The 11,820-nt window shown below is 47.2% G+C and overlaps 1 protein-coding gene across 1 annotated transcript; it reads right to left on the reverse strand.

The window, feature by feature from the left end:
- Positions 1–4,140: 4,140 nt before the first annotated feature.
- On the reverse strand, positions 4,141–10,652 carry LOC127224550 (protein FAM205A-2). The gene is made up of 5 exons (XM_051187598.1): positions 10,447–10,652; positions 9,810–9,855; positions 9,319–9,379; positions 5,690–7,918; positions 4,141–5,623 (listed from the first exon to the last, which is right to left on the reverse strand). Exons 1-5 carry the CDS (start codon positions 10,588–10,590, stop codon positions 4,192–4,194), a joined length of 3,912 nt encoding a protein of 1,303 aa, XP_051043555.1. The 5' UTR covers positions 10,591–10,652; the 3' UTR covers positions 4,141–4,191.
- Positions 10,653–11,820: the final 1,168 nt, after the last annotated feature.

Genomic DNA, 11,820 nt, shown 5'->3' on the forward strand with positions numbered 1-11,820 from the left:
GTGGACACTCCACCACAGAGATGAGAGTGGGACACAAGCTGACTGGGCCAAACAGGCAAACGGAAAGGCTTCTAGAAATGTCTCAGCAGAGCACGCTCTTTGAGAAGCCCTCAGGCCTCTGGAAGAGACTTCATTTAGTCTGTGAGAGATAATGTAGACAAGGTATAGTTTGGAGCTTACATTTCAGATTTGGCTGATGGTCTCCCTCAGCTTGCTGTTAGCCTATTTACTTTCTTCATTTCTTTAGAAGAATTACAGAAGACCAAACACAGCATTTTCATTAGTAACAGATGCCTCTGAAATAGCCAAGTAGTGAACGTTACCAGCACTACTAACAACAAGAAAAGCAAAGGGGCCAGAAGTCTGATGTGTGTTATGAGCAGATGGCATGACTGCTCCATGGTATGGTTAACGGGAAGGTTTGTATTGTAGACATGAGAGAGAGAACAGCCAGAGGCTGCTAGAAAAGTTCAGAGCAGAGACAGAAAGTCGTAGACTGAGCACGGCCAGCAGATGACCTGGCTGTGAGAGAAGCAGGAGCCGAGAGACGGAGGGCACCAAGAGGAAGACAGAGAGCGTGCAGGCAGGAGAGGGCAAGGCAAGAAGAGCATGGCTGGAGAGGGAGGTGTGAGAATGAGTAGCTGAGGCAGGCAGACCCTGAACTAGAGAAGTGGAGGAGAGGAGGACTCTGAAGTGTGTAGCAGGTACTTGTGATACTTGCGATACTGAGGAGCTTGAAGGCCAGCATGTTCTTTGGTACCCTCACTTCCCTCACTTCTGCCAGTGATAGGGAAATGGCTTCTTTAGGTTGAGAGGAGCCAGCTTCATAAGTTTCTGAGGAATTTTTTTTTTTAGGTTTTTTTTTTTTTTTATCTAATAGCCAGAATTTGGGGAAATGGGGTTGGTTTCTGTTTGGTACTGACAATCTGGCTATACACTCATATATGCTATAAACTCCAGAATTTTGATCACGTTTTTTTATCACATTTTGCGGCTGTTGAGTGGATGGAAGCCTTTCAAAAAACCAAAAGTTCCTTTGAAATGTAGGTGCAGGGTTCTGATGCCTTCTAAAATGCAGTGGGGCATGAAGAAAAGACATACTATGCTGGATAGCTTTACATCAACCGACTGGATAGCTTGAAGTCGTCTGAGAGGACGGAATAGCAGCTAAGAAAATCCCTCCATAAGACTGGGCTGTAGGCAAACCTGTGGAACATTTTCTTAATTTGTGATTGTGGAGGAGGGCCCAGACCAGTGTGGATGGTACCATCTCTGGGTTGGTGGTCCTGGGTTCTATGAGGGAGCAGGCTGAGCAAGCCATGGGGAGCAAACCAGTAGGCAGCATCCTTCCATGGCCTCTGCATCAGCTCTGACTTCATATTCCTGCCCTGCCTTTCTTCAAAGATGGACTTTGACGTGGAAGTGTAAACAACATAAGCCCTTCCCATTCCAACATGTTTTAGCCATGGTTTTTCATGAGAACCCTAAGTAAGCAGACAGGTGAAGAAAAAGAAGAATGACGGAACTTGAGGGTTGGTGTTGTCAGGCTTTTGTGGAACTGTCCTTGGAGGGACAAAGTACCGGAGTCATCCTCTGAAGGGGAATTATGCAGACCATGGGAGGGAGTTTAGCTGGCTGAGATCTGTCGTGAAATATTTAACTATGCAAAGATGTGTTGCATTTGTTTGACTGTGTAAAGATGTGCTGTGTTTAACTATATAAAGATGTGTGGCATTTGTCTAACTATGTAAAGATGTGTTGCTGTTTTATTACCTTGCCTGCCTTAAAAAAAATCTGCTTGGTCTAATAAAAAGCTGTATGACCAATAGTGAGGGCAGATGTATAGGTGAGACTTCCAGGTAGGGAGAGTAAGTAGGAGAAGAAATTTAGGCTCTGAAAAGAAAGAAAAAGAGATGCTAGGGAGACACAGGGGCCAGCCAGTCAGACATAGAGAAAGCATGAAAGTAGGGCATTCACAACGAAAAGGGGGGTGTGGAAGCCCCAAGGCAAAATGTAGATGACTAGAAACAGGTTAGATTAAGTTAAAAGAGAGCTAGTGGGAAAAGCCTAAGCTAAGGCCAAGAATTTATAGTTAATAAATTCTTTATTTGGGAGCTGGTTGGCAGCCCAAAGAGGCAGCAACTACAGAGATCAGTACCATTATCTACTATGAAACTATATTGCTTAAGCTTGAGAGATGACTCAGTGGTTCAGTGGTTAAGAGCACAAGCTGCTCTTAACCAGAGGATCAGGGCTTGATTCCCAGCACCTACACATCTACTCCTAGCTCCCTGTAATTCCAGCTCCAAATGATCTCTTGGGAACATAAGTGAAACCGTTTTGTGTAACTTAAAAACCAGTTTGTGACTTAGAATACTGTGCCTGCAAAATAGGAGCCTGCCACAAGGCAGCTCAGGTAGGAGCTAAGCCCAAAATAGTTGGATATGCTAATGAACTAACCCCAAAGTGGCATTGTTATGCTAGTGAACCAGACTAGGTTGTGAGCCCCCATAGTGCACTGAAATGATACAAAAAAAATTGAACTGTAAAGTGGCCCCTAGGGTCACATTGCTGTGCTGTGCTCCCAAGACAGCATTTCAAGCCTCAGTGCTGATACCAATCCTTCATCAGCAAGGCAACTTGGAGACTGGCCTCTGTGTGTGGCCCTGGCTTTGAGGACCCATTTCCAGCACAGTTGCTCAGCTCACACATGCCTGCCTGCCTGTGAGCACCAGCATCTATCTTAAAGCTCTCAAGGACCTTCTGGAACTTCCACAAGTGCCATCTTCCTGGCTGGACACAGCTAACAGACTTCATGATGGACATGGGTTGTCACCAAACTCCTAAAGCATCCTAACTGGAAGACCAATGGTGGTACACATGTCTTTAATCCCAGCACTCGGGGGGCAGAGGCAGGTGGATCTCTGTGAGTTCGAGGGAAGTTTGGTTTACAGATCAAGTTCCAGGACAAGCTCCAAAGCTAACAGAGAAACCTTGTTTAGATAAACCAAAAGCAAAAAGAGCAAAAGCATCCTAACTGGGGAAGATTCCCTGGCGGAACCCTACTGCAGTGTTATCTGCCCAGTTGGTCCTCACCTGGGGAGCTGTCTAACCTTTACAGTAACATGAGAGTGTAATGATTGTGTGAATAGTCTGGCATATTTGAAAGGCAAATCTCATGGGGACATCCTAATTCCTGACTACTTTAGTGTCTACTCGCCATGCTTTCTGCAGGATCTGATGCCCTTTTCTGGCCTTTGTGGGCCCATGCACATGTATAATGCCCAGACATATTTGCAGGAAAAGCACCCATACACATAAAATAAAAATAAAATGAAAGTATATTGGGAGAGGAAGGGAGGCAGAGTGAGGGTGGGGTAAAAAGATGGAGGTGTGTGTGATATGAATAATAGTCATGGCAGTAGGGCATGGTACAAGCTATTTACCTTAATGGTCTCAAATATGTTACATAACTTCTACTGCTGTAGATCTTTGCTGGGACACTAAAGCTCCATTCACTCCTTTATCACACGAGCAGCTTACAGTGGCCTCACTCCAGTTGGCCACTGCTGGGCCTTGGGCTAGCCTCCTGCTCAGGCTTGTGTTAGTGCCAAGAAAACTGGCCATTTGTTCCTTGCTGATCAGGGACACAGCAGCTTTGTCCCAAGCACAAGAGCTCCCTCTATATGTCACCCCGCCTTCACTGGATCCTCCTTCCAAAGGCACCTAGCCCACAAAGGAGCTGACACTTGCCTCTAGGTGGGTCTTAGACATTCCCAACACCAATGGGATGAACAAGGAGATTCCATCACTCAGTCGAGTGATGTGTGCTCTTTTTAGATACTTGTTTTTGATAAACTCAAAAGTATCCCTTGAATGTACTAATGTACTAATGGTCCTTCTCTAGAACAAATATGAGAATTTGGGGCTAAATCTTCTCCCTGGATGGGATAGATGTAATCGCTTCCTTCATAGCCTTAATAATAGACAGCAGAGGCAAGACAAGACAGAGGACTCTTTGTTTACAGATACAGAATATATTTTGGGTGGCTCTTTAATCCACCTGTTTGTTAAAGAAGATGACAACAGTAGTGCTCTTTAAAGGGTAGCGAGGACGGGGAGCCAAGAGGCTGTCGTCACCCTGAGCGTTCTCCATTAGCAGAACAACACTTCTGAGGTAAACCTTGGGACCTAGGGCGGGTTTCTGTATTGAGTGGCATAAGCCAATCTAGGACAGTGCCGAGGACAGTGTCGGGCCTGGCCTGATACTGAGACAGAGCCAGGCTGTCGAGAGTGCTGCTGGAGCTTACTCTCTAGAATATGGGGAGCAGTTAAGAAGGATGCAATCACTGACTTCTCAGCGGGCACAGATTGGGCCTTGGGCCCTCTGTAGTTCTCTACCTTAGTTTTCTTGGTGGGGCTTTTGGCTTGGGGCAGACCCTTATCAACATTTTCTTTACTGGTTTTGGCTACTCTTGCAGGTGTTGAGGCCATGGTTTCCACGTGTGTTTTGCCTTTTAACTTGGGGTTAATAGAGTTAAGAAAGGATTTCACCTTATTTTTCAAGCCAGCCTCTGGAAGGCTGGGGCTAGTGTGAGGAGAGGTTGGCATCACCCGCCCCCGTGAAATGTGGTCTTGCCTAGTTTGGACCCGAACAGGCTTTCCCTGAATTGGCGGGCGCAGGAAAGGCAAGCCCTGGGAAGCCTGGGAGACCTCAGCAATCCTTGCAGGTCCTGGGATGACATTTGCCTTGGTTTGACTGTCTTGCATGTCATGCTCAGGTTCCCTCTCCATGAGGACTTCTGGGGGTGGATACGGGAACTCCAGGTCTCGGAGGTCCTGAGGGCTGGGTGGACAGGGATCCTCAAGATGAGAGCTATGGCTGTACTGTGAGGACCCCTGGGGTGTCCAGTGCACAGGCCCCTTTTCTGGCTCCTGGTCTCCCTCACGGTGTGTTCTTTCACTGGTTGGGGAAAGCCCAAGACCTGTGTCCCCTTCTCCAGGGTCGTCCACTGCCTTGGGTTTCCTTGGCTCTTGGCCCTTTTCTGTTAGTGCGAGGACATGCGCAGAGTACTTGCTCTTGCCTGAGCCCTGAGGCTCAGTGCTAAGGGCTTCCTCTAGGTTGGGCACTTGGGCCTCGGTTGTATTCCTGAGTCGGGAGGTCTTGGAGACTTCCTGGGCAGAATCCTGGGGCCCTGCTTTGGACCTAGGTTGCTCTTGCTTGTGGCACACAGCCTGCACTGCAGTGTCTGGCTGTTTTCTCAGGCGGACCGTACTTGCATCTGGGGCTGGAGGAAGATCACCTGAGTTGGGCAGTGTCTGTAGTGCTGTTTTTTCTGGGATACTGAGACCCCCGACGGGCTCCTGTGGGCATTCACTCTCTGTGCCCGCTGCACTGGGCTCTTTAAGTTTGTTTGCTGTTATAGGAATTCCCAACTTTATCTCTAGGACCTTCTTTTTCAGATGGAAACTCAGTCTTGCCACCATCTCTTTGTTTGATGAGTTGGGGCAGGGAGTCTTGCTCTCTAGAGGTGCCATCTCTGTTCTTCCTTCCACCTGCACTTCAAGCTGGACCTCTTCTGTAATGTTCACAGATGCCTTGCTGTCATCCTGAGGACAAAGCCTGGATGCCTCGCTGTTATCCTGAGGGGCAGGGCTTGAAGCCTCTCTGCCATCCCCAGGACAAGGCTCAAGACCACTCAGACAAGGGTCTTCATGTGGTGGCACCTGTGTTAGGGGTGCCTGTGGGGTTTTAACAGGTCTAGGCATCATCTCTGCGATTGCAGATTGGCCAAAAGTTGCTGGGGATGATGCTCTGGAGGGGGTCACACAGTAAACAGCAGGCAGGCCTGACAGGAAGGCCAGATACTTATGCCTTAAAGTTGTCTCCAGTTTCTTAATGGTTTCCTCAGACAGGGCTTGGGGCCGCTTACAGTGCTCAATGAGAGCACCTGATACGGCCTGCTCCTCCGGGTCACTCCTAGGTTCCTGAGGGACAACTTTGTAGTGTAGGTCAATGTTATTTTCTGTCTGTGGCTCCAGGGGCTGGCCTGGTGGGATGCTTGGGAAGGGAGTCCCTACTGCCAAGCTCCTGGAGAATTCCCAGGAGCGTTGGACACAGGCAGGGACCTTGCCCTGGATGATCTGATCACATTTGGAATCAACATGGCTCTTCAACATTGCCTGTGCCTGAACAAACAAATGAGGCATGAGGATTGGCCCTTTTCCCACTGCGGGTACAGACATGTCACCAGACCCATTGGCCTCTGGGTTGTTGCCTGGCTGCTGGGTGCTCACACTGGGTAGTGCCTTGTTGCTGCTGCAAGACAGGGCCTGCTGGTCAGTAGAGGAGAGGAGCAGGTGAATGGAGCGCTGGATCCTCTGGGGCAGGCCCCAGCGAAGGTGAATCAGCTGCTTCTGGAGGTGGAATTCCAGCAGCCTGCGCACGTGCTCTGGGACAAAGAAAAGGTCTCTGGTGAGGACTGAGAAGCATTTTCCTGGCCAGGAAGCTTTTAAAGTCTCCCGTGGCTTTGCTTTATTACCTGACTTGTACTGTGTGTGGCTCCTCACATAGGGAGATCTGGGGACGGCAGCTGGCAGGCCCCACTGAAGCTGAAGCTGTCTTTGTAGAAGATGCCATTCTAAGGTTTTACACTCGGCCAGAGTCAGAAATGGCACGGTGATCTGAGCCTGTCGATGCTCATATAAACACCCATTTGGAGAAACTGAGGAAGGAGGAAGGGCTGCCTTAGGTGGAGTGTGGGGCAGCAAGGGCAAGGCTGAGGACTCTTGCAAGAGATGAAGATCTTCACAGGAGGGCCTAGGTATGTCCTTGGAGAGACCTTGAGTGCCTAGGAAGGTAGTAACCAAGGACTCACTGTGCATAGAAGGGAGACCGCAGAATAACTGAGTGAATTTCTTCTGAAGATTGTCCTGGGAGTCGTTAGCCTGTCCCTCAGGCTGCAGACTGATGCTACATATAGCATTATGGTCAGGAGTAAATAAGGGCTTTTCCCCAGGGCTTGGGATTTGTTCACAGTGTTGTTTTTGTTCTGGATCCATATTGGACCACTCAGAAACCCAAAAGGTCTGGATAGGTTGGCTGTCAGTATATGAGTACCATGTCTGGTGGGAAATACTCCCAAAACTATTATCACATTCTTGAGAAGTATTCAAAAGAAAAGGAACTGGCTGGCTATTTTCAGGCTGGAAATACGTCGGTGGGTTTGGCATTAGTTGACTTAGGGACTCCTCTACACGTCTGGGAAGCCCCCACCTTTGGAAATGCATCAATCTTTTCACATGCAGCTCAAGAAGCCTAACCACTTCAGGACTGAGGAATGGCTGCGGGACAGTGGTGACAACAGACAGGGCCATAGGATGTGTGCCATGAGTACTCCCTGTGTACAGAGTTTGAAAAGGGAGCTGCGAGTTCAAAGACTGATGGTTTTGAATCTGCTGGACAAAGCTTAGATTTCTGGGCATTGTCTCTCCAGCATCCACTAAAACTATAGACTCCCTACACTGTGAAGAAATTATAGTCTCAGAGACCATGGCCACATCTGCCTGATGAAATTCCTGTTCTACCTGGAAATGATTGTCACAGAATTGTTGGATCCTAACTACATTGGTTGACTGTGGTGAGTGTTCCATTAGTGTTTGGGTCACAGGTACCAGTGGGAAGTCTGTGGAGTTCCCAGAGTAAAACTTCATATTATGGTCAAAAGACACACTGGATATGGGCAACATGTCGAGGCACGAAGAGCCCTGTGGCAGTCCCAGCAAAGCAGGGGAGATCTGGCTTTTATCACTCTCCAGCAACTGCTGAATCTCTAGAGTTGCAGCATCACAAATCTGGCAGCACGGATCTACACACAGGAGCTGCCGCACATTTCCCTCCGTGGGGAGCCAGCTTTGGCTAGGAAGAGAAAAACGGCCACTGTTAATGACGGAATGACATCTCCCTCCTTGGAGGACTGTGTCTGGGGATTGCTGTGCCCTTTCCTCCAGTCCCACTCTTCTGAGCCTACACTGGCAAATGAGGTCCTTGTTGGAACCATTCAAAACATGGGATGTCCCTGCTGCTGTACCCAGGGAATCGTTGGGGACAATTCACACTCTCTAGAAATTAAGTGGAGGAATATGATGATGGGCTGAAGGTGTCCCAGCAAGTGCTCCCCTGCTCCCAGACAGGCAGGAGGTAATATCAGTGGGGTCCAGCCAGACCCAGGGCTTTGCCCTTGATAGGGGGTAGCAGGTATGACATGTGACTGCTTTATGCTAAATCCACTCTTGATGGGGGATGCCCTTCTGTATGTTGTGAATACATGTTTCTCTTATTGGCTGATGAATAAATGCCGATTGTCCAGTAGCCAGGCAGGAAGTATAGGAGTGGCTACCAGACCGGGGAAGAGGAACAGAGAGAGTGAGAGGCGAGGGGGACACCAGGTAGCTGCTGAGGGAGCAAGAGGGCTGGGCATCACTGTTAAGCCAAGACTATGTGGAGATACACAGATTAATAGAAATGGGTCAATAATTAAGGGAATGCTAGCCAATAAGAAGCCTAGGCCATTGGCCAGGTTATAATTAATATAAGCCTCCGTGTGTTTATTTGGGACTAAATGGCTGCAGGATCAGGCAGAACAGAAACTTCTATCTCTTGACAATTTGTTGTCTGAGTGCAACACCAGCAATGTCCTTTACGAAGCGTGCACTAGTCAGTTCTGAACTGCAGAGCTGCTGAGACCCTAACGGAGAATTGGGTACTGGGTATCTCTTCCCTCCTGAGGTGTGTGTGAACCACCTCTGCCCTGACAACCCTCTCAGCTGCTGAACCTGGCTGCAGTGTGTTCTTCCTTCCATCAGTTATTCCCTACCCTCTTTTCTTTCTTCTCTCATATATTACATCCTGACCCTGGGTTCCCTCCCTCCACTCCTCCCAGTCCCCCTCCCTTCTCCCCAAGATCCACTCCTCCCCTGATCCCTTCAGAAAAGAGCATTAAATTTGCAGGCAAATGAATGGAACTTTCTGAGTGACGTAACCCAGACCCAGAAAGACACACGTGGTGTATACTAACTCATAGGTGGGCATAAATTGTTAAGAGTAACCATGCTACAGCCCACAGACCCTGAAAGGCTGAGTAATAAGGAGGGCTCAAGGTGAGATGCATGGATCTTCTTGGGAAGGGGAAATGATAGATTTTTGTGGGCAGACTGGGGGTAGGTGGGAATAGGAATAGTTAACCCTTTTTTCACCCCTGGCCCAGAGTAGATCTAAAAATCATTACAGCTTAGAGACCACAGAGTTCAAGAGATCACCTTTTCATGATAGAGAGCAGCTCCCATGGCTTCTCGGCTTCTTCTTGGGAAAGTCTCCTGGCTGAGGAATCAGGACACAGTGTTATGTGGCGAACGAGCATTTTAGGGATGTTCTATGGGATCTGAATGCTAAGTCTTAAGGTCAGCAAGAGGAGTCTGAGCCTAGACTTAACATTCCACAGCATATTGCATATAGCATCGTCATTTATAGTGCATTTCACCATACAGATGAAATGAATTCTCATAAATGACTGTTAATGACGTCCTTACTTCTCAATTCTTTGTTGTCAGGGGAGTAAGGCTGAGATTTTTTTTTTTTTTTAACATTCTTACTTCCTGATTTCCCATCCAGAACAGTCCTTTGAAAATGTCATCAGTTAGTGGCTCTGGAGCCTCAGAAGTTAGAGCACCCTGCACTGGGCAGGGTCATGGAGAAGAGGGCAGTGGGGAGCTCTCCCGGGGGCAGGGATCAGGAGACACTGGTACTTTACCTCTTGATGCTGCATCTCTAGCCCTTTGCCTGACTTTTCGGTGACGCTTAAAGAGAAAAATGTTACAGTGTGAAGCTGGAACTGTTTTCTTTTTCATGTCTGTGATGTGATAAGAATCATATACATTTCCTTTCTATTACCAATGCGCAATTTTGGCACTCTCCTGTACTGCCCTTTACTATGCTCCATCCTTTTCGCCCCGACCTCCCTTCTCTGCATCCTTCTGGTTCTCATGGAAACTGATCTGAACTCCATTTCCTATCCAAGTACTGAGTGAAGTTCTACTGGAAATTGCAGATAAAACAATGGACACATTGTAGGATGTGTTCTTATAAAAAAGACCTTCCACATATAAATAACATGACAAATTAAACTGGGGAATTCTCCTGTGCTGGGGGATCTGATATAATGGTAGTCTCCTATTCAAGCCAATAGAAAAGTTTTTGCCCTCTGCCTTATGAAAATCTTGGTAAGGGAAGGCTTCCAACCTCACAGAAGAAAGATATTATACACTTGAAAGTATCATATCCACATTGTGGGGTATGAGTGGGGTAGAGGGGTCATGAGTACAAGGTGGGCAGACACTCGAACTTGAAAGTTTCTCAGCTAGCTCAGTAGTAGTCAAAGGGTTTCCTACCCGGCAGCAGCTTCTTTTATGTTCCCACTTCAATCCTTGGTAATTCTGTTGCACTTGCCAGATAATTAGGATAATGATGAAGATGTAGAAATAGGCATATAAGGGATATTCGATACCCCACAGAAAGCAGGAAGAGCTCAACATGGTCCAAACCTCATTAACACGAGGAGACCAGCCATCCCTACTCCTAGGATATTCAGAGTCCTAGTGCCTCTCCCAGGGCTGAGCCTTGTCTCACCCACCTCACAGAGGATAGAACCAGGCCACCGGACGGCATCACAAAGCCCCCCATTCCATAAGAGAAGCGTATACAATAATTCAGTCTGTAGAAGAGAGCATTCAGTCACCTTTAAAGGCTATGTACCCTGGATTTGAATATGTCACATTCACAAGCTGTGCCTGGTCCCTATTTTTACTTCATACTCACTGTCACTGTACCAGCCTGCTGGCTTGACATTTTTCTTCACAACTGTGTAGTTGTACTGGTTACTACACCTAACTGTGTAATTGTTTCTGGTGTTACTGGTGGCCAGTCTGGGCTGAGAGCTCCCAGGTTCTTGACATCTTATTCAAAACATTGAAATTTTGCACACACAGATTTGCAAAGTAGGACATTTGATTCTAAACAAAGTATAGATCAGAAAGAAAGAATGACATTATAATAGTGACAATGGGCTACATGAGTAAAGGAAAACAAGCTCCTCAACTACTGTTTGGCAGTTTTATGGAATTTGAGAGAAGGAAGAGTTTGATTGCATAGGTGATTCTTATCTTGACTGACAGAATGTTATATAACCTCTTTGCTATTGTGCATGCTCCTTCCCATAATGCATCTGATCTTAATCATATCCAGACCCAATTATTCTGTACAGACATAATCATTATGCACAGTCATATGATGACAAATAGGGAATTCACCCATAGTTCATACTTGCACCTTGTTACACATGCAGCCCAAATTAATTCAGGCCATGCCAGTCCTTCTACCCTCTTATCTTTGAATGGGAACTATCTAAGTTTGATTGTTGTTAGAAGTGAAGAAACGTATCCAATTCATTAGAAATGGCTATGCCTGCAGCTAAATACAAAAGGGTCCTAGATTGTTGCTAGGTTTATTGTTTGCAGATGGGGTATGTGGGCATAGCCCAAGAGCACTATTAGAGAGGTGTGTGCAAAGTCCAGGGGCACTATTAGAGGAGTGTGTGTATAGCCCAAGTGTACTATTAGAGGGGTGTGTGCATAGCCCACATACACTATTAGAGGGGTGTGTGCATGGTCCAAGCCAAGTGGACCATGGTTGCTAAGCTATTTTCCTTCCTTCCTTCCTTCCTTTCTTCCTTTCTTTCTTTCTTTATTTCTTTCTTTCTTTCTTTT

This window comes from Phodopus roborovskii, unplaced genomic scaffold (assembly GCF_943737965.1).
Source record: "Phodopus roborovskii unplaced genomic scaffold, PHOROB, whole genome shotgun sequence".
NCBI lineage: Eukaryota > Metazoa > Chordata > Mammalia > Rodentia > Cricetidae > Phodopus > Phodopus roborovskii.